Source organism: Struthio camelus, chromosome 5, assembly GCF_040807025.1.
Source record: "Struthio camelus isolate bStrCam1 chromosome 5, bStrCam1.hap1, whole genome shotgun sequence".
NCBI classification, from domain to species: Eukaryota; Metazoa; Chordata; class Aves; order Struthioniformes; family Struthionidae; genus Struthio; species Struthio camelus.
In genome coordinates, this window is record NC_090946.1 from 25,886,735 (window position 1) to 25,899,156 (window position 12,422).

The following is a 12,422-nucleotide window of genomic DNA, read 5'->3' on the forward strand; positions in this document are numbered from 1 at the left end:
AAACTAGATAGCACCATGAATTCATTATCAAGTTTAGTTTTAGAGGATTTCCAGGGCAGCAAGGTTGACAGTGTCCTGTCTGAACTGTTGAGGATTGCTCATTGATATCAGCTGAAAATAGCAACTGCTATAAAATAGCAAAAAGTACAAAAGAGAACACTAGAATCCTTTTAGTTGAAGCAATACTATAATAATAATAATAATAATACTATAATAATAATAATAATAATAATAATAGTTTTTCTCTCAATAAGCGTGGTGCATAGCATACTCTAAGAATGTCTGTTCAAAAAGAGCAAGCTCAATCCATATTTAAGTCAAAAGCTTTTATTTGTTAAATAAAGTTACACATTCTTTTGCGTTAAAGGATCTCAGAGCATTGCAGAGGTGGGTAATACCATTTTGCATTTTTGCAATTGTAATTCGGCAGATAAGGAATCAAAGGTCAAATAATTTAACCTGCCACTTGACGATGGTCACACAGCAAGTCAGTGTCAGCCTCCTTACTTAGCCCAATGATTTCTTTAGCTAACTGTGCTTCTTGTGGCCTTTGTAACACAGAAATCTTGGAACAGTCATTAAAGCTGTTAAAAATTATATAGTTTCTTTTGCTAAGGGCAGACCAGCACTGTTGCAACTCAGCAGTCTGTATTCTCTTAGCTGTATTCTGGAACTTCTTTTGAAAATCATTCCCTCATGTTTGGCTGTTCTGTTGAAGTTATTTTTTAAAAGAACAACAGCTCTTTCAGTGTAAAGAGCAAAATGTGTTTTTATTAGAAATAGCTGAGGATTGCTTTTCAAACACTGGTTTTTTGTCCTTTGGTTATTAAACAGAAATGCCACTATCATTAAAACCCAAAATCCAATACCTGCATTTCACAAGTGAAAATAAGTTGTTTTTTTTTAATGTATTTGTATTTACCTCGTATTTATCTGTTACTTGCAAAACCAGTATTGACCACCTTGCACTACTATGCTTATTTGGGCCACGTTCTCTATATTTTGCTGGAGCCAGAAGTCAGGAGAGGGAACATTCAGATATGAGCAAGGGAAATGATTGGAAGTATTGAGGAAAAAACCTCATAAGTAGGTATTCAAATAGAACTAAAAATAAACAATTGAAGAGTGATATTTAAAACATTTTAAAATAGTGTATGGTACGTAGCAGAACAACTAGGAATGTCCCTTCTAACACGCAAGCAGTGGTACACTGAAAGGTGGCAAATTCAGGCTGATTAAAGGGAATATTTAACCTGTGAACATTGATACTGCAGAAGATGGCTGCAGCTAAAGTGTTAGCAGGATTAAAAGTGGAGTGTACAGTTACCTGGATAACAAAAATTTGGAAGTTTAGTGGAAATAGGCTAAAAGTTCAGTGGTTAGGAATAGCCTACATGTAATGTACAAGAAGTATATGTTAAAATTAAACCATATATTTGTGAGGATGTAAACTCTTATGCTCTGTGATATAGTCAACTTCTGCTGTTAGATCTGTATAGGCCATTTCTCTGGGAGCATATGATTTTATGTTGCTCACTACAAGGCTTTTTACAGCTTAAGTATAGTGAAGGTCATAATATAATGTTTATTGGCCAAAAGACTTCTGATTGGAGTTCCATGTCACTGAAGCAGTCTGTATAGTTTTGACACATCCTTTGATAGGAAGAGAGCATGTAAGAGATTTTTTTTCCGTGAGTTAAGACTAATTTGTGTGTGTGTTGTTTAGTCATCATGTAATTGAAATTAATGGAGTCTTTGTGTGTTCTTAAGTGGACATTAGTTTAAGATCACACTGAGGTATGTGAGCTTAAATTTATGTACAACTGATGAAAGTTGTAGCACATGGAATTAACGTAATTTTAAAATTAAAGATCATGTTAACATGGGACTCCCAGGAAAGTTAAGGTTACTCAGTTAAAAGTATGAATGGAAACATATGTGCATGTATTAAAGATAACAACTTTGTCTGTTGTTCAGTGCTTCTTACAATAATAAGGAAGGAGGTAGGTTTAGAGAAGGTTATATATGTAACAACAGAACAGCAGCTTTTTTTCCATAGCTTCCAATCAGTAGTTTGGTATACTTTACACCTTTAGACAATTCATTAACTTCTTGGAGTCCTTCTGTAAATTCTTCACAATGTAACTTATAGCCTAGCACAGATCTTTAGGTAAGCATAATTTAAGAAATAAACGATTACATAGCTGTGAGACAACAGAAAAGCAAGGCAGTTCTTTAAAGGTGACTTAAAAGAAAACCTGGCTGCTAGCTTTTAAATGTATTTGAAAAGTTACTGAAGATTCTAAACTTTTTGCATTGTTTGAAGCTTGTAAATGATCTGTGATCCATCACCCCAGGCAAAGAGCTGTTTTTCTTTGGGATTATAGTGTATTGTGGAATGGCTACCCTGACGTTTGGGAAAGTGCAATACTGGGCTCTCGTAGGTATTTACAGCACCCAATACATCATAAATACATTGTATGCGAGAGGTGCCTCCACTAGGAAAGTTGTATACAACATAGAGGGTGTTGCACGCCATGAAAGCGGCTTCAGCATCTTTGCTGCTGCAGGATGTGTCCCAAGTATGCTCTACTGCCATGGTCATGTGATTGATTTTAGTAATTACAATATTTCCTCCAGTGTCTGGTTCTGCATGGATTGCCCAGAGCCCCTGCTCATCAATGGCAAGATCTATTTTTGTAGCTGGAGAAAGCTGATAGGCAGGAATCCGTCCAGCGCCTGGCAGTAGCATTTGATCAGACACATTTCTTTTCTGGATATTGTATTTAATTATCTCATTTAAGGAGCCATATCTGTGATAAAACAAGAAACCCTGATATATGATGTGGCCAGTTCCTTTCCAGGGAAGTGGCAGAGTGACTCTGTGAGCTTTTTGTGTATAATTACTTTCCATGAATGTCATGATATTTGCAAATTCCAAAATAACATTATTCACAGAACCACTTAATAAATAAATCTTTGCATGCTTTTTGCCAGGATCTTTCATCCAAGAGCCATGCATCTCACCAGTCTTCTTAACTATCTTTAAGGACTTAATACCTGCAAGCATGTGGTCACAACCTGCAAGGAAACACCCAAAGACAAAAAAAAATGAAATTAGAATATCTGTGAATCTTCTACTTTCATTTATTTGATTTACTTAGTTTCCTTTTAATCCAACTATAAGACTGGGGTCAATATATCAGTAAGGGTGTCAGCAATGTTGCTATGTTAAGGAGTGTTGAAGCTAATTTTATGTGATGAATTTAGCATCTCTTGCTAAGGAAGCTGTTTTCATATCTTCAGCTATGCATACTGGATTATTTTCTGCTCTATTAGATGCATGTTATCCAAAAGTGATTATTTTCGTGTACCTGAGAGGAGGCTAAGAGCACAGTGACTCTTTGTTTATTCTTATCAGTTCTTTTATATGGGTGTAATTCTGACTTCAGTGAGGTGACTATTAAATAATCAGATTTTATTTCTTATTGAAGGCATATAGATGCTATTTTTCTTTCGGAAATTCCCTTATTCTCTATTAGCCTTTTTGTTTACATTTATAATATGGAAACAAATAAAAATACAACATCATAATACAAAGCCAAAACACTAGATTATCTTCCCATTCGCTTTCCCTATAGCTGCGGCACAAAGGAACCAGTACAAATAGATCACAGAATCAGGACTCTCCCTTGGTTAAGGCAATCTTTAAATGAACTGATACAATATCTCTATTATCAATCCTTACGCTAGAAGCATGGCTGGTGAAATTATATAGTTGTTTATCTCACTGTAGGGATAAAATTCCCACCAGCAGAGTGAGTCATAGTTTTGGCTTCATTGCATTTTGTATGCACTTGCGCAGATGTTTAAGACCAAAAAGCACTAAGCTTGTGAAGGGTCGGGTCTTAGACCCTAATATCTCTATCAAATACCATACTATCCAGCAAAAACTTAACTGCAAAGCTTATCAACATGCTTGTTTGCCAAAGGCACTCATAAATTACAAGAGACACTTATCTGAAGAATTTCCTTTAATGAAGTGCAGCCATTTTAGTAAACAGAACAAAGCAAGCCCTAAGGCAGGAAGTTCTGGCAGTTGATGAAATGGAGAAAGCAAAGGCAGCCTCCCTTTTTGGCCTGATATGAACCTATTGAAGTCAATGGCAAGATTCCAGTAACCTCTAGAAAGCAACCTTTTTGTCATTTGTTTGTACTGATACCCTCTACCCAAAGCTTTGGATACTGTAGCTGCAGCATGGATTTTTGCTGCAAGTCCTTTCTCTGGATGCAGTTTACCTGAGCAAGGCACAATAGCTTTCTTAAAACAAACTAACATTTATTGATCAATGAGATTCCAAAAAATTATAACCCTTGAGTCAAAATACCTAACCAGCCTTAGGAGGATCTGCGTCTACAGGAGATATATGCCAAATAGCTATATTTTTGTCTGAAATCCATGAATAGTTTCTCTCTTCTCCAGAGATTTTAACTGTCCTTATCTTTCATAGTAGCTTGTAGGAGAGACATACATAGTGATCAGGAAATATGACAAAATATTTCCACATTCTCCACAGTGACACCTTCACAGGCCACTGCTTCTTATCAGACCCCTAAAATATGCAGAAGATGAATTGCAGGAATAGTAGTTTCCTAGTACCCACCCAGGATGAGGTATCAACTACTACTGCCTGTATAATCACTGATTTTACATGAATTTTACTTGATTTTTTTTCTGTCTTGTATGTACTTGAACCAAAACCAGTAACATTGTCAGACGTAAACAATTTTTGTCAGAATCTTGGAGTGACTCAGCAAAAAAATGTAACTTTTGGATAATATATGATGTTGTAGAAGCAGAGTTGCTATTTGCTAAGGTTGAAAGTCTCTTACTAGGACTTAGTTTCTAAGTACTGTAAAATCTATATTGTGACTGTTTTTGCCATAAACTTAAGTGGGGCCAGCACCTGGCTACTATTGACAAGAGTAAAATTGCTATGAACTGCTGCAAAGTAATCATCTTCAGCAAGGGACAAGGCAAAGTAATTTTTTCCCTCTGCAGTTCTCAGAAGGAAATAATTTTACAAACGTCCTTACTACAGGCAGTTTCAAAATCCCTTCATTTTTCTGCCTCCCAGGATAAGTGCCTACTGTTAAAAAAAAAATCTATATATGGAAAGAAATGAAACTTTGATATTCAGAGCTTTGAAGAGTAGTGTAGGAGTAGGACTTACAAGCAGGATAGGTGGTCAGCTTCTTTTAAAAATAGCATTTTATATTTCCTATTCTGCATTCTTAATTTCATACTCCTTTCGAATGAGAAAGAAACAGAAGACTACTTTAAATATATCAACAATATGTAATTAGCATCAATCTCTGAACTTTCTTAAGGTAAAAATACTTTTTAATGATGTAATTTAATTTGTTTGAAAAAAAACCAGTATGAATTGTATATATGCTTCATACTAGGTACCTGTAACAATTTTCAAATCAGAATTGAGTTTTGCTTGCAGCTAACCCTGTATGCCCTCTTGAGAGAGTACGCCATGGGGGCAAAGAGAGAGAGAATAACAGAAGAAAAGAGGACAGTAAAATAGATGGAAAATGTAGAAGTGAATGAATTCTTTTTATTAGTTCTTGAGTTAGCTTTTGAGTTGAGGCTTAGACCTCTGTTCACTCCAAAAAAACAAAGCTTGCTTGGTATAGCTGTAGTACTTTGAAATGCACTAGCATTTTGGGGGGCTTTGTAAGAACATACCTTCAGAAGCTTTTTAAATTCCTATTTCATATTAAAAAGCAGCTTTCAAAGAATCAAACCTTCAGAAGCTTTTTAAATTCCTATTTCATATTAAAAAGCAGCTTTCAAAGAATCAATCTGATATAGAGTATCTGCAGTATAGATATTCAAGTTGTATTTTCTTCCCTCCCTCTCCCATTCCCTTTTCATAGCCTTTTTTGAAAGATGAGTATTTACATAGACAAAAAACATGATTATCTGTGGTATTCACCTAACATGAAAATCTGTGTTATCCCTGTATCCCATTGGCTAAGGGACTGGCTTCTTTATATCAAGGTTCTGAAAAATAAACTGTTCTTACTTGCATTAAGTATGAGTTTAAGTTTCCTTTTTTCTTCTGCTTCTTCAAATAGCTGCTGTTTCACCAAATCTTCATCTACTTCTATACATGTATTAGAATCTGTGACAGATCCAAAATAGTCAATGTCCCTTTGTGCTCGTTCAACTCTTGTTAGCAAATTCTCTACTTCACTTTTAACCTCATTCTTATAATTGTTCAGTCCTGCCAGGCGTGACATTATCATCTTTGAAAAGTCTCGAAATTCTTCAACGTAATCCAGTATGTCTTGGTTGCATTTTTCCAGCCTCTTCTTGAGTTAGAACACAGAAAGAAAACACATAGGTATGCAAGTATATTTTGTATAGATTAGAATGTCATTGATGAATACTTTAAAAAATGTGCCATTCTACCCTCTGTGGTCCCCCTCCCTCATCTATTTCAAACCAATGGTCTGTTGCTGTATATCTATATGAAGAGGATATACTAGACTGGCAGTAGCATTCATAGTTCTGGTCAAAATAGCAGGTTGTATACCACCACTTTTGAGTACCCAAAGGGATACACCATGGGGGACACAGGCAAGAAGAAAAAACATGTGAGTACCATATTTAGCATTGAAACCAAAGGCAGCCTCTTCTGAACACCTTAGGTTGAAAATTTTTTAGTTTGGTTAAAATTTCCTCCAAGAAAAAATATGCTGAAAAAGCAGATGTTTCTTTATAGCTAGATTCAGATGACCAGCATTTTGGAAGGATCTACCCATTTTGTAGCTGAGGAAAGGGATTTCTTCGATGCAATGGAGCGGGTCAGTAGTGGACCTGGAAAGAACATAGGTGGCCTGAAAATAGAAGCCCAACTGCTGCTTTGGGAAGCTAAAGAAAGTGAGCCAATATTGAAGTACAGACGCACAATAGTAGTAGGCCTAACTGCTAGATCAGGTGTTCTAATTTGGTGTTTTATATATGGATTTCAGGCATTTCATGTTAAGATGGTCTTTGACCAGGAGATAGTCAACATGATTTGTGCAGTATGCATGTGTTCCAATTAAACTTGGTGGGTATGTTTTTTTTTTCTTTTTTGTTTTATTTATTTTATTTTTTTTACAATTTGCTTACTAGCATGGTATTTTAGCCCCATTATTTAATAAGCCGATTTATACATGACCGTAAGTTCCCAGGAAGCTGTTTAATTACTTTCTACACAAAGTGTAGAAAACATTTTCAAGTGGTCTGCCACATATTTGCCTCACACTTTTTCCTGCTCTCTGTTTTGTGCCCTGAAGTCTTCTTCTCTGCCTTTCTTTCAGATTCTTCTTTCCTCAATATGCACCTGGATCAAAGCTTCATAAGGTTCTTCTGCCGCCATTCTTAATCTAGACTTACCACTTAAATTCCTCTCCTTCCCACTTCTTTCTGTCACCTGTTCCTAGCTGGTCCACCTACCTCATGGCTGTGACTTGATCTCATAAAAATTAGAATTTCAATACCTTTGGGAAATAGTTTGAAAAAGAAAATAATTTTGAATTAGAATGAATAGAAATGGTTCTGAATAAACTGAAGTAAAGAAAATAGTTATGAATTGGAATAAAAACAAATAAATAAATGGATAAATTCCAAAACTGTTTTGTATCAGCAAAGCTGAGTTCTTTTCTGAACTTGAGCGAGTGGCTCAGCTGCTCTGACTTCCTAGGACTCCTCAGACAGCTGCTATGTGACTTGGAGGATAGCAAAAAAGGCTTCCCTAGGAGCCCAAGTTAGGGGACTCCCACACTGGAGGGGTGAGAACTCCTAAGAGATTGGCTTGAGCCTAGTTCCAAGGCTTTATCTTAAGGAAATATGCACCTCCACTGGAAGCCTGCCTGTGTGCTATTGAAAATTCTTAAAAATGGAACAGTTTGTCAAGAAACCTTAGCTTTGGCTTCTGCTGTAACTAGTTCCCATTCTGGTCTGCTGAGCTGTTGAACATGCCCTGCCTCTGTGACAGATGAGTAGCCTGTCTAACATTTTAAGTTGTGACTTAAAAGGGGAATGAGCTACAAGCCCCTCTTCATCCCACTGCTGCTCAGGAGGTGGAGAAAGAACAGGATCCTACTATGAGTTTTCAGTTGAGTTCAGTAGCTAAACAGCACTCACAAGGCATGAAGGGAGTTTTTCCACTGAGGTTTGCTCCTTAAAACTGATCTCAGCTCACCTCTACTGCCTGCCTTCCTAGCTTGCATAGTTATGAGAGAGGGGAGAGAGAGAAAGAGAGGGACAAAGAAAAGCTGAGATCTTGAATCAGAGCCTGGGAACATACCCTTTCTCTGCCCCGTTATCCATGTTAATATGCTTATGTGTGTTTCTGTGGGATGTGTTAATGTCTCAAGACATTTGCTGGTTTAGGGGGTTCTTCCTGTTCTAGGGAAGACAGGTGGAATTGCATCATTTTTAATATGGGCCAAATGAGTGGAAATAACAACTTGAAGTGATTCCTAAAATGGTTAATAAAGTTTTAATCTCAGTCTACATAATGGGAACAGAAGGCCAGGCTAACCTTCAATCCCTTCTCTGTTGGGAAAGTTAAGACCAGTGAGAGCCTTATTTGTGCAAACAGGGAATGTGAGGCCAGTGATGTTAAAATTTTTATAAAACAGTCTACTAATACAAGTCAGGAGCCAAGAACATGGTAGTAATTTAAGATACAGTATGTACGCATATAGCATGCTAATACTGCAAAGATATTTTACAATACTGGTAGGTCTTTCCTGAAGATAAAGAAACAGGTACTGATTGGTACTTTTATATAATTAATTGAAAGCAAATACCTGTTTCAGTCTCCCATCTGTACGGAGATTATTTCAGTGCAAATACACTGACATTTTACAAAAATGCATCTTAAACTACTCCAGTTAGGTTCAGCAATACGTAGGAAAAATATCTGATAAGTTTTTATCTTCTTGTTAATACTTGGCACCAATTCTACTAGTAACAATATGATTATACTTTTCCTTAGAATGGACTGTGACAGTGCTTAAAACATTTGCATATGTAGCTAAATTTCACTGATAGCATAATAAAAATACAAGTGATAGCAGAATATAGATATAACATTATGAAATTATATGCTACAATAAACAATGATGTGGTAATTAGGAGTCATTATAGTTAAAGGTTTAGTTACTATACTCCTTAATTTTATTTATTTGAAAAAAGTGGGAATTTACATCCCTGATGCTGATTAGAATACAACCTGTCCTGTGTGAGTATATACACAGAAGAACATAGTTCCATTTTCAAGCCACTTTGCAGTTAGACGATATTATTGAACTATACAGATAACACCTACCTCTAAAGACAGGAAACGCCGGTCGATGTAGTTCATCAGTGCTGCATCTTGCATTACATATTGGGCCTCTCCCGTGACACTTGTGAAGAACAGAACTAATAAAAATCGGAGTTTCAAGACTACCATTGTTTCATAAAATTTTGAAGGAAAAAAGTTGTGTATTAATAGTGTATTTCGGGATGGGGGGAGTACCAAGCAGTACTGCCACTCCAGAATTAAAAGAAATTTAATAGTTGCCTAATGCTGTGATGTGAAAAATAGCTAAAAATACTGAGGTGGAAAGTATTAAAAGCACTTAAAATGGCTGTTTAAGCTGTTGCAGTTTATCGTTAAAAAAATAAAGTTATGGAACAGGAACTGAATGTGTTTATTTCTAGAAGCCAGATGACTGCTTTCCAGTTTGTGATCCTATGATCAATCCCAGATGTTAAGCACTGAGTCACATAAAGCCTGTAGGCCAAATTATGTTAAATACAAATAAAAATAATTTATTTTTCTCCCTTCCCTGCCCCCATCTGCTTTCACTTATGCCAAACACTGTGCAGTATATACGTGGTGTAAATCAGCGTAGGTTCACTGAAGTCAGTGCAACACTGGCCATTCTTTCACAGGAAGATGTGATGTCTAATGTGTGTAAGTGCTTGAGCAATCATAATTGTTACTGTAAAACAATCTAAAACAATTTGTTTTACTTCTGCTATTCAATGTCTTTATAGTAGGACTGAAAAATATAAAGCTTTCTCTTTTAGCTTTTTTTCCTTCCTCTCACCTGTTACCCATCACAACACCATCTGAGTGCTTTTGCAGCTAAAATTAATAACCTTAACAAAGTTCTGGGTCAATTTAATGGAGTCTTTGATTGTTCTCACCTTTTAGAGTAATAATTCTACTTAGGATGGCTTTTAACAAAATAATAATTCACTTACATTAGTCTATTACATTAGGGGGTGCTTCTGTTTATTCTTGTTGATGATTTCCATGTCTGAATGCTGACTCTGAAGGGATACATGGCCCTGCTAACACTGTATTCTCTTAGAGAAATCATGGACTAGGATATGACTAAGATACAGACCTTTTTATCTGAAGCCAAACTAGACTTCTCTGTCTCCGTCTCTATTTCTTTTTCTCTGAATTCTCCACATCTTCACTTTTTTTTTCCCCACCCCCGTCTCAACAGTTTTTTCTCACATTTACAGTTTTCCCTTTGCTTTCCCACTGACTTTTGTATAAACGTATGAGTTGTGACAGAATGCATAAAAACGTGTCTCAGCAGGCAGATATTTACTTCCATTTCCTTGATTGTTGCAAGGTACAGTTCTGCATGACTTACAGGCAGGTTTCGCAAAGGTGCACAGGTAAGTGTTTTTTTAATGCTGCTTTATCCTAAGAGGTAAAAATAATTTGCCAGTTCCTATTTACAGGCAAAATCAATGATGCGCGGAGAGACTAACAGTCAGTTATCCACTTCAGTGTCATATCACTTTCCTCCAGTGCTCCTGCCTGGGAGGATGGAAAGCTTGCCTGCTTAGATCTTTGAAGGGTTATACACTGAGAATAGATACTCTAGAAAGCGTATAATCTTACTGGATTATGTCATATAGAACATTTTGACAAAGTGCACTGTTGTCTTTTCACTGAAATATTGAGCTCGAAGACTGGGGAAGAACATAGAAAAATGATCCCCTTTCTCACCTCCTAGGTGAGCCTGGAATCCTGCAGATTTGGTCGCTGAGTTTGCTGTGGCTGTCATAATAGTGTAAGAAAACGATCAGCAGATGAGAATATGGGATTAAATGGGCTAATTTCTTCAGTTAGTTTAGGGAGAAATCACACATCTATGCAAAACAAAACCTATCATGACTTTCCTGCAGTTTGGAACAACCTTGACTCTTTTGATTAGGTCCAGAAATGGCAGTTACCACTGCAAGTCCTATTTCAAGGCAAAATGAAATAGTAACTTAATTTTATGATTTTTAATATTTTTTATCACAGAAATCTGTAGTCTGGCTTGTTCTCTAAAATAAAATGATAGCCTCTTTGGAGCATTTTACAGTAGTATGTCATAGAGCATCAATTATAGCAGAACTCCCTATGGCAAGTTTTTATTTAAAAGTGATATTCTAGCACCTATAGCTTCCTCCATACCTGGAGAGAATTGCTTCTGAATATTTGATAATTACAGACAATTCTTCAGATTTTACTAGATGAACAATACCATTATCAGTTTCAAAGCAACCTTCTTTCTGTTTGAATCCAGAGCACTAAAGGATACCATAAAAGCAAAGTATCCTAAGTTTAAATACTCTATCACAAAAGTATATTTAAAAGTCAGGATATAGAGATATGATTTCTGTTCTTCATCTTAACACAGGGACAAATTATTTTCAAAACACAATATCATAAACTGGTACAGGGCTACAGAATTGTGTTCCTTGTTAGTACTGCCCACTACCTGATGAACCTACCTGAGGCTGAGATCTGTGAAGTTACAGAAGATTTTTGTCGTAGTAGCGAAACAGTACTTGTAATTCCTATTCTGCCCTAGAAAAAAAATGTTTTACTAGTTTCAGTTTTATATCTTAGAGTGACTCACATTGCTGCAAAAAATGTAAGCAACTGAAATCAAATTGAAATCTTTTTTTTTTTTTTTGGCTGTAAGAACAGTGTCAGGAGGAATATCCATAACAGAGATAATACACTGCAATAAAAAGGAGTTAGACTTAGCTGAGTTTCGGAATTTATGCAGAGGCTTCCACTAGGTGGCTCTCAAGTCTTTAGAATAGGAAGGCGGATTTCACTGAAACACACGATTCCAAATTTGAATAAGATAAAACATACAGAAGGAACATGGTTCAGACAATCCAAAATTATAGAGACACTAATGGAAAACTAGTAGCAAGCCAGGTTCTGAAGCACAGACTTCAGAAGTCTGCTGCTGCCGTGACAAGCTCACGATGGTCTGGAGTCCCAGACCTCCAAAATGGTGAAAGCCAACACTTCCTGGAATCAGCAAGAGCTGGA

At 36.3% G+C, this 12,422-nt stretch overlaps 1 protein-coding gene across 1 annotated transcript; it reads right to left on the reverse strand.

Annotated features, from left to right (window-relative positions):
- Nucleotides 1-364: 364 nt before the first annotated feature.
- OLFML1 (olfactomedin like 1) lies at nucleotides 365-9,700 on the reverse strand. The gene is made up of 3 exons (XM_009680116.2): nucleotides 9,402-9,700; nucleotides 6,099-6,387; nucleotides 365-3,081 (listed from the first exon to the last, which is right to left on the reverse strand). Exons 1-3 carry the CDS (start codon nucleotides 9,525-9,527, stop codon nucleotides 2,303-2,305), a joined length of 1,194 nt encoding a protein of 397 aa, XP_009678411.1. The 5' UTR covers nucleotides 9,528-9,700; the 3' UTR covers nucleotides 365-2,302.
- Nucleotides 9,701-12,422: the final 2,722 nt, after the last annotated feature.

Coding starts and splice junctions, on each gene's coding strand:
- OLFML1 (XM_009680116.2), bottom strand. CDS start 9,527: ATGGTAGTCTTGAAACTCCGATTTTTATTAGTTCTGTTCTTCACAAGT. Junction 6,388..9,401: donor GGCGTTTCCTGTCTTTAGAG/GTAGGTGTTATC, acceptor TTCTAACTCAAG/AAGAGGCTGGAAAAATGCAA. Junction 3,082..6,098: donor TAAACTCATACTTAATGCAA/GTAAGAACAGTT, acceptor GTTTCCTTGCAG/GTTGTGACCACATGCTTGCA.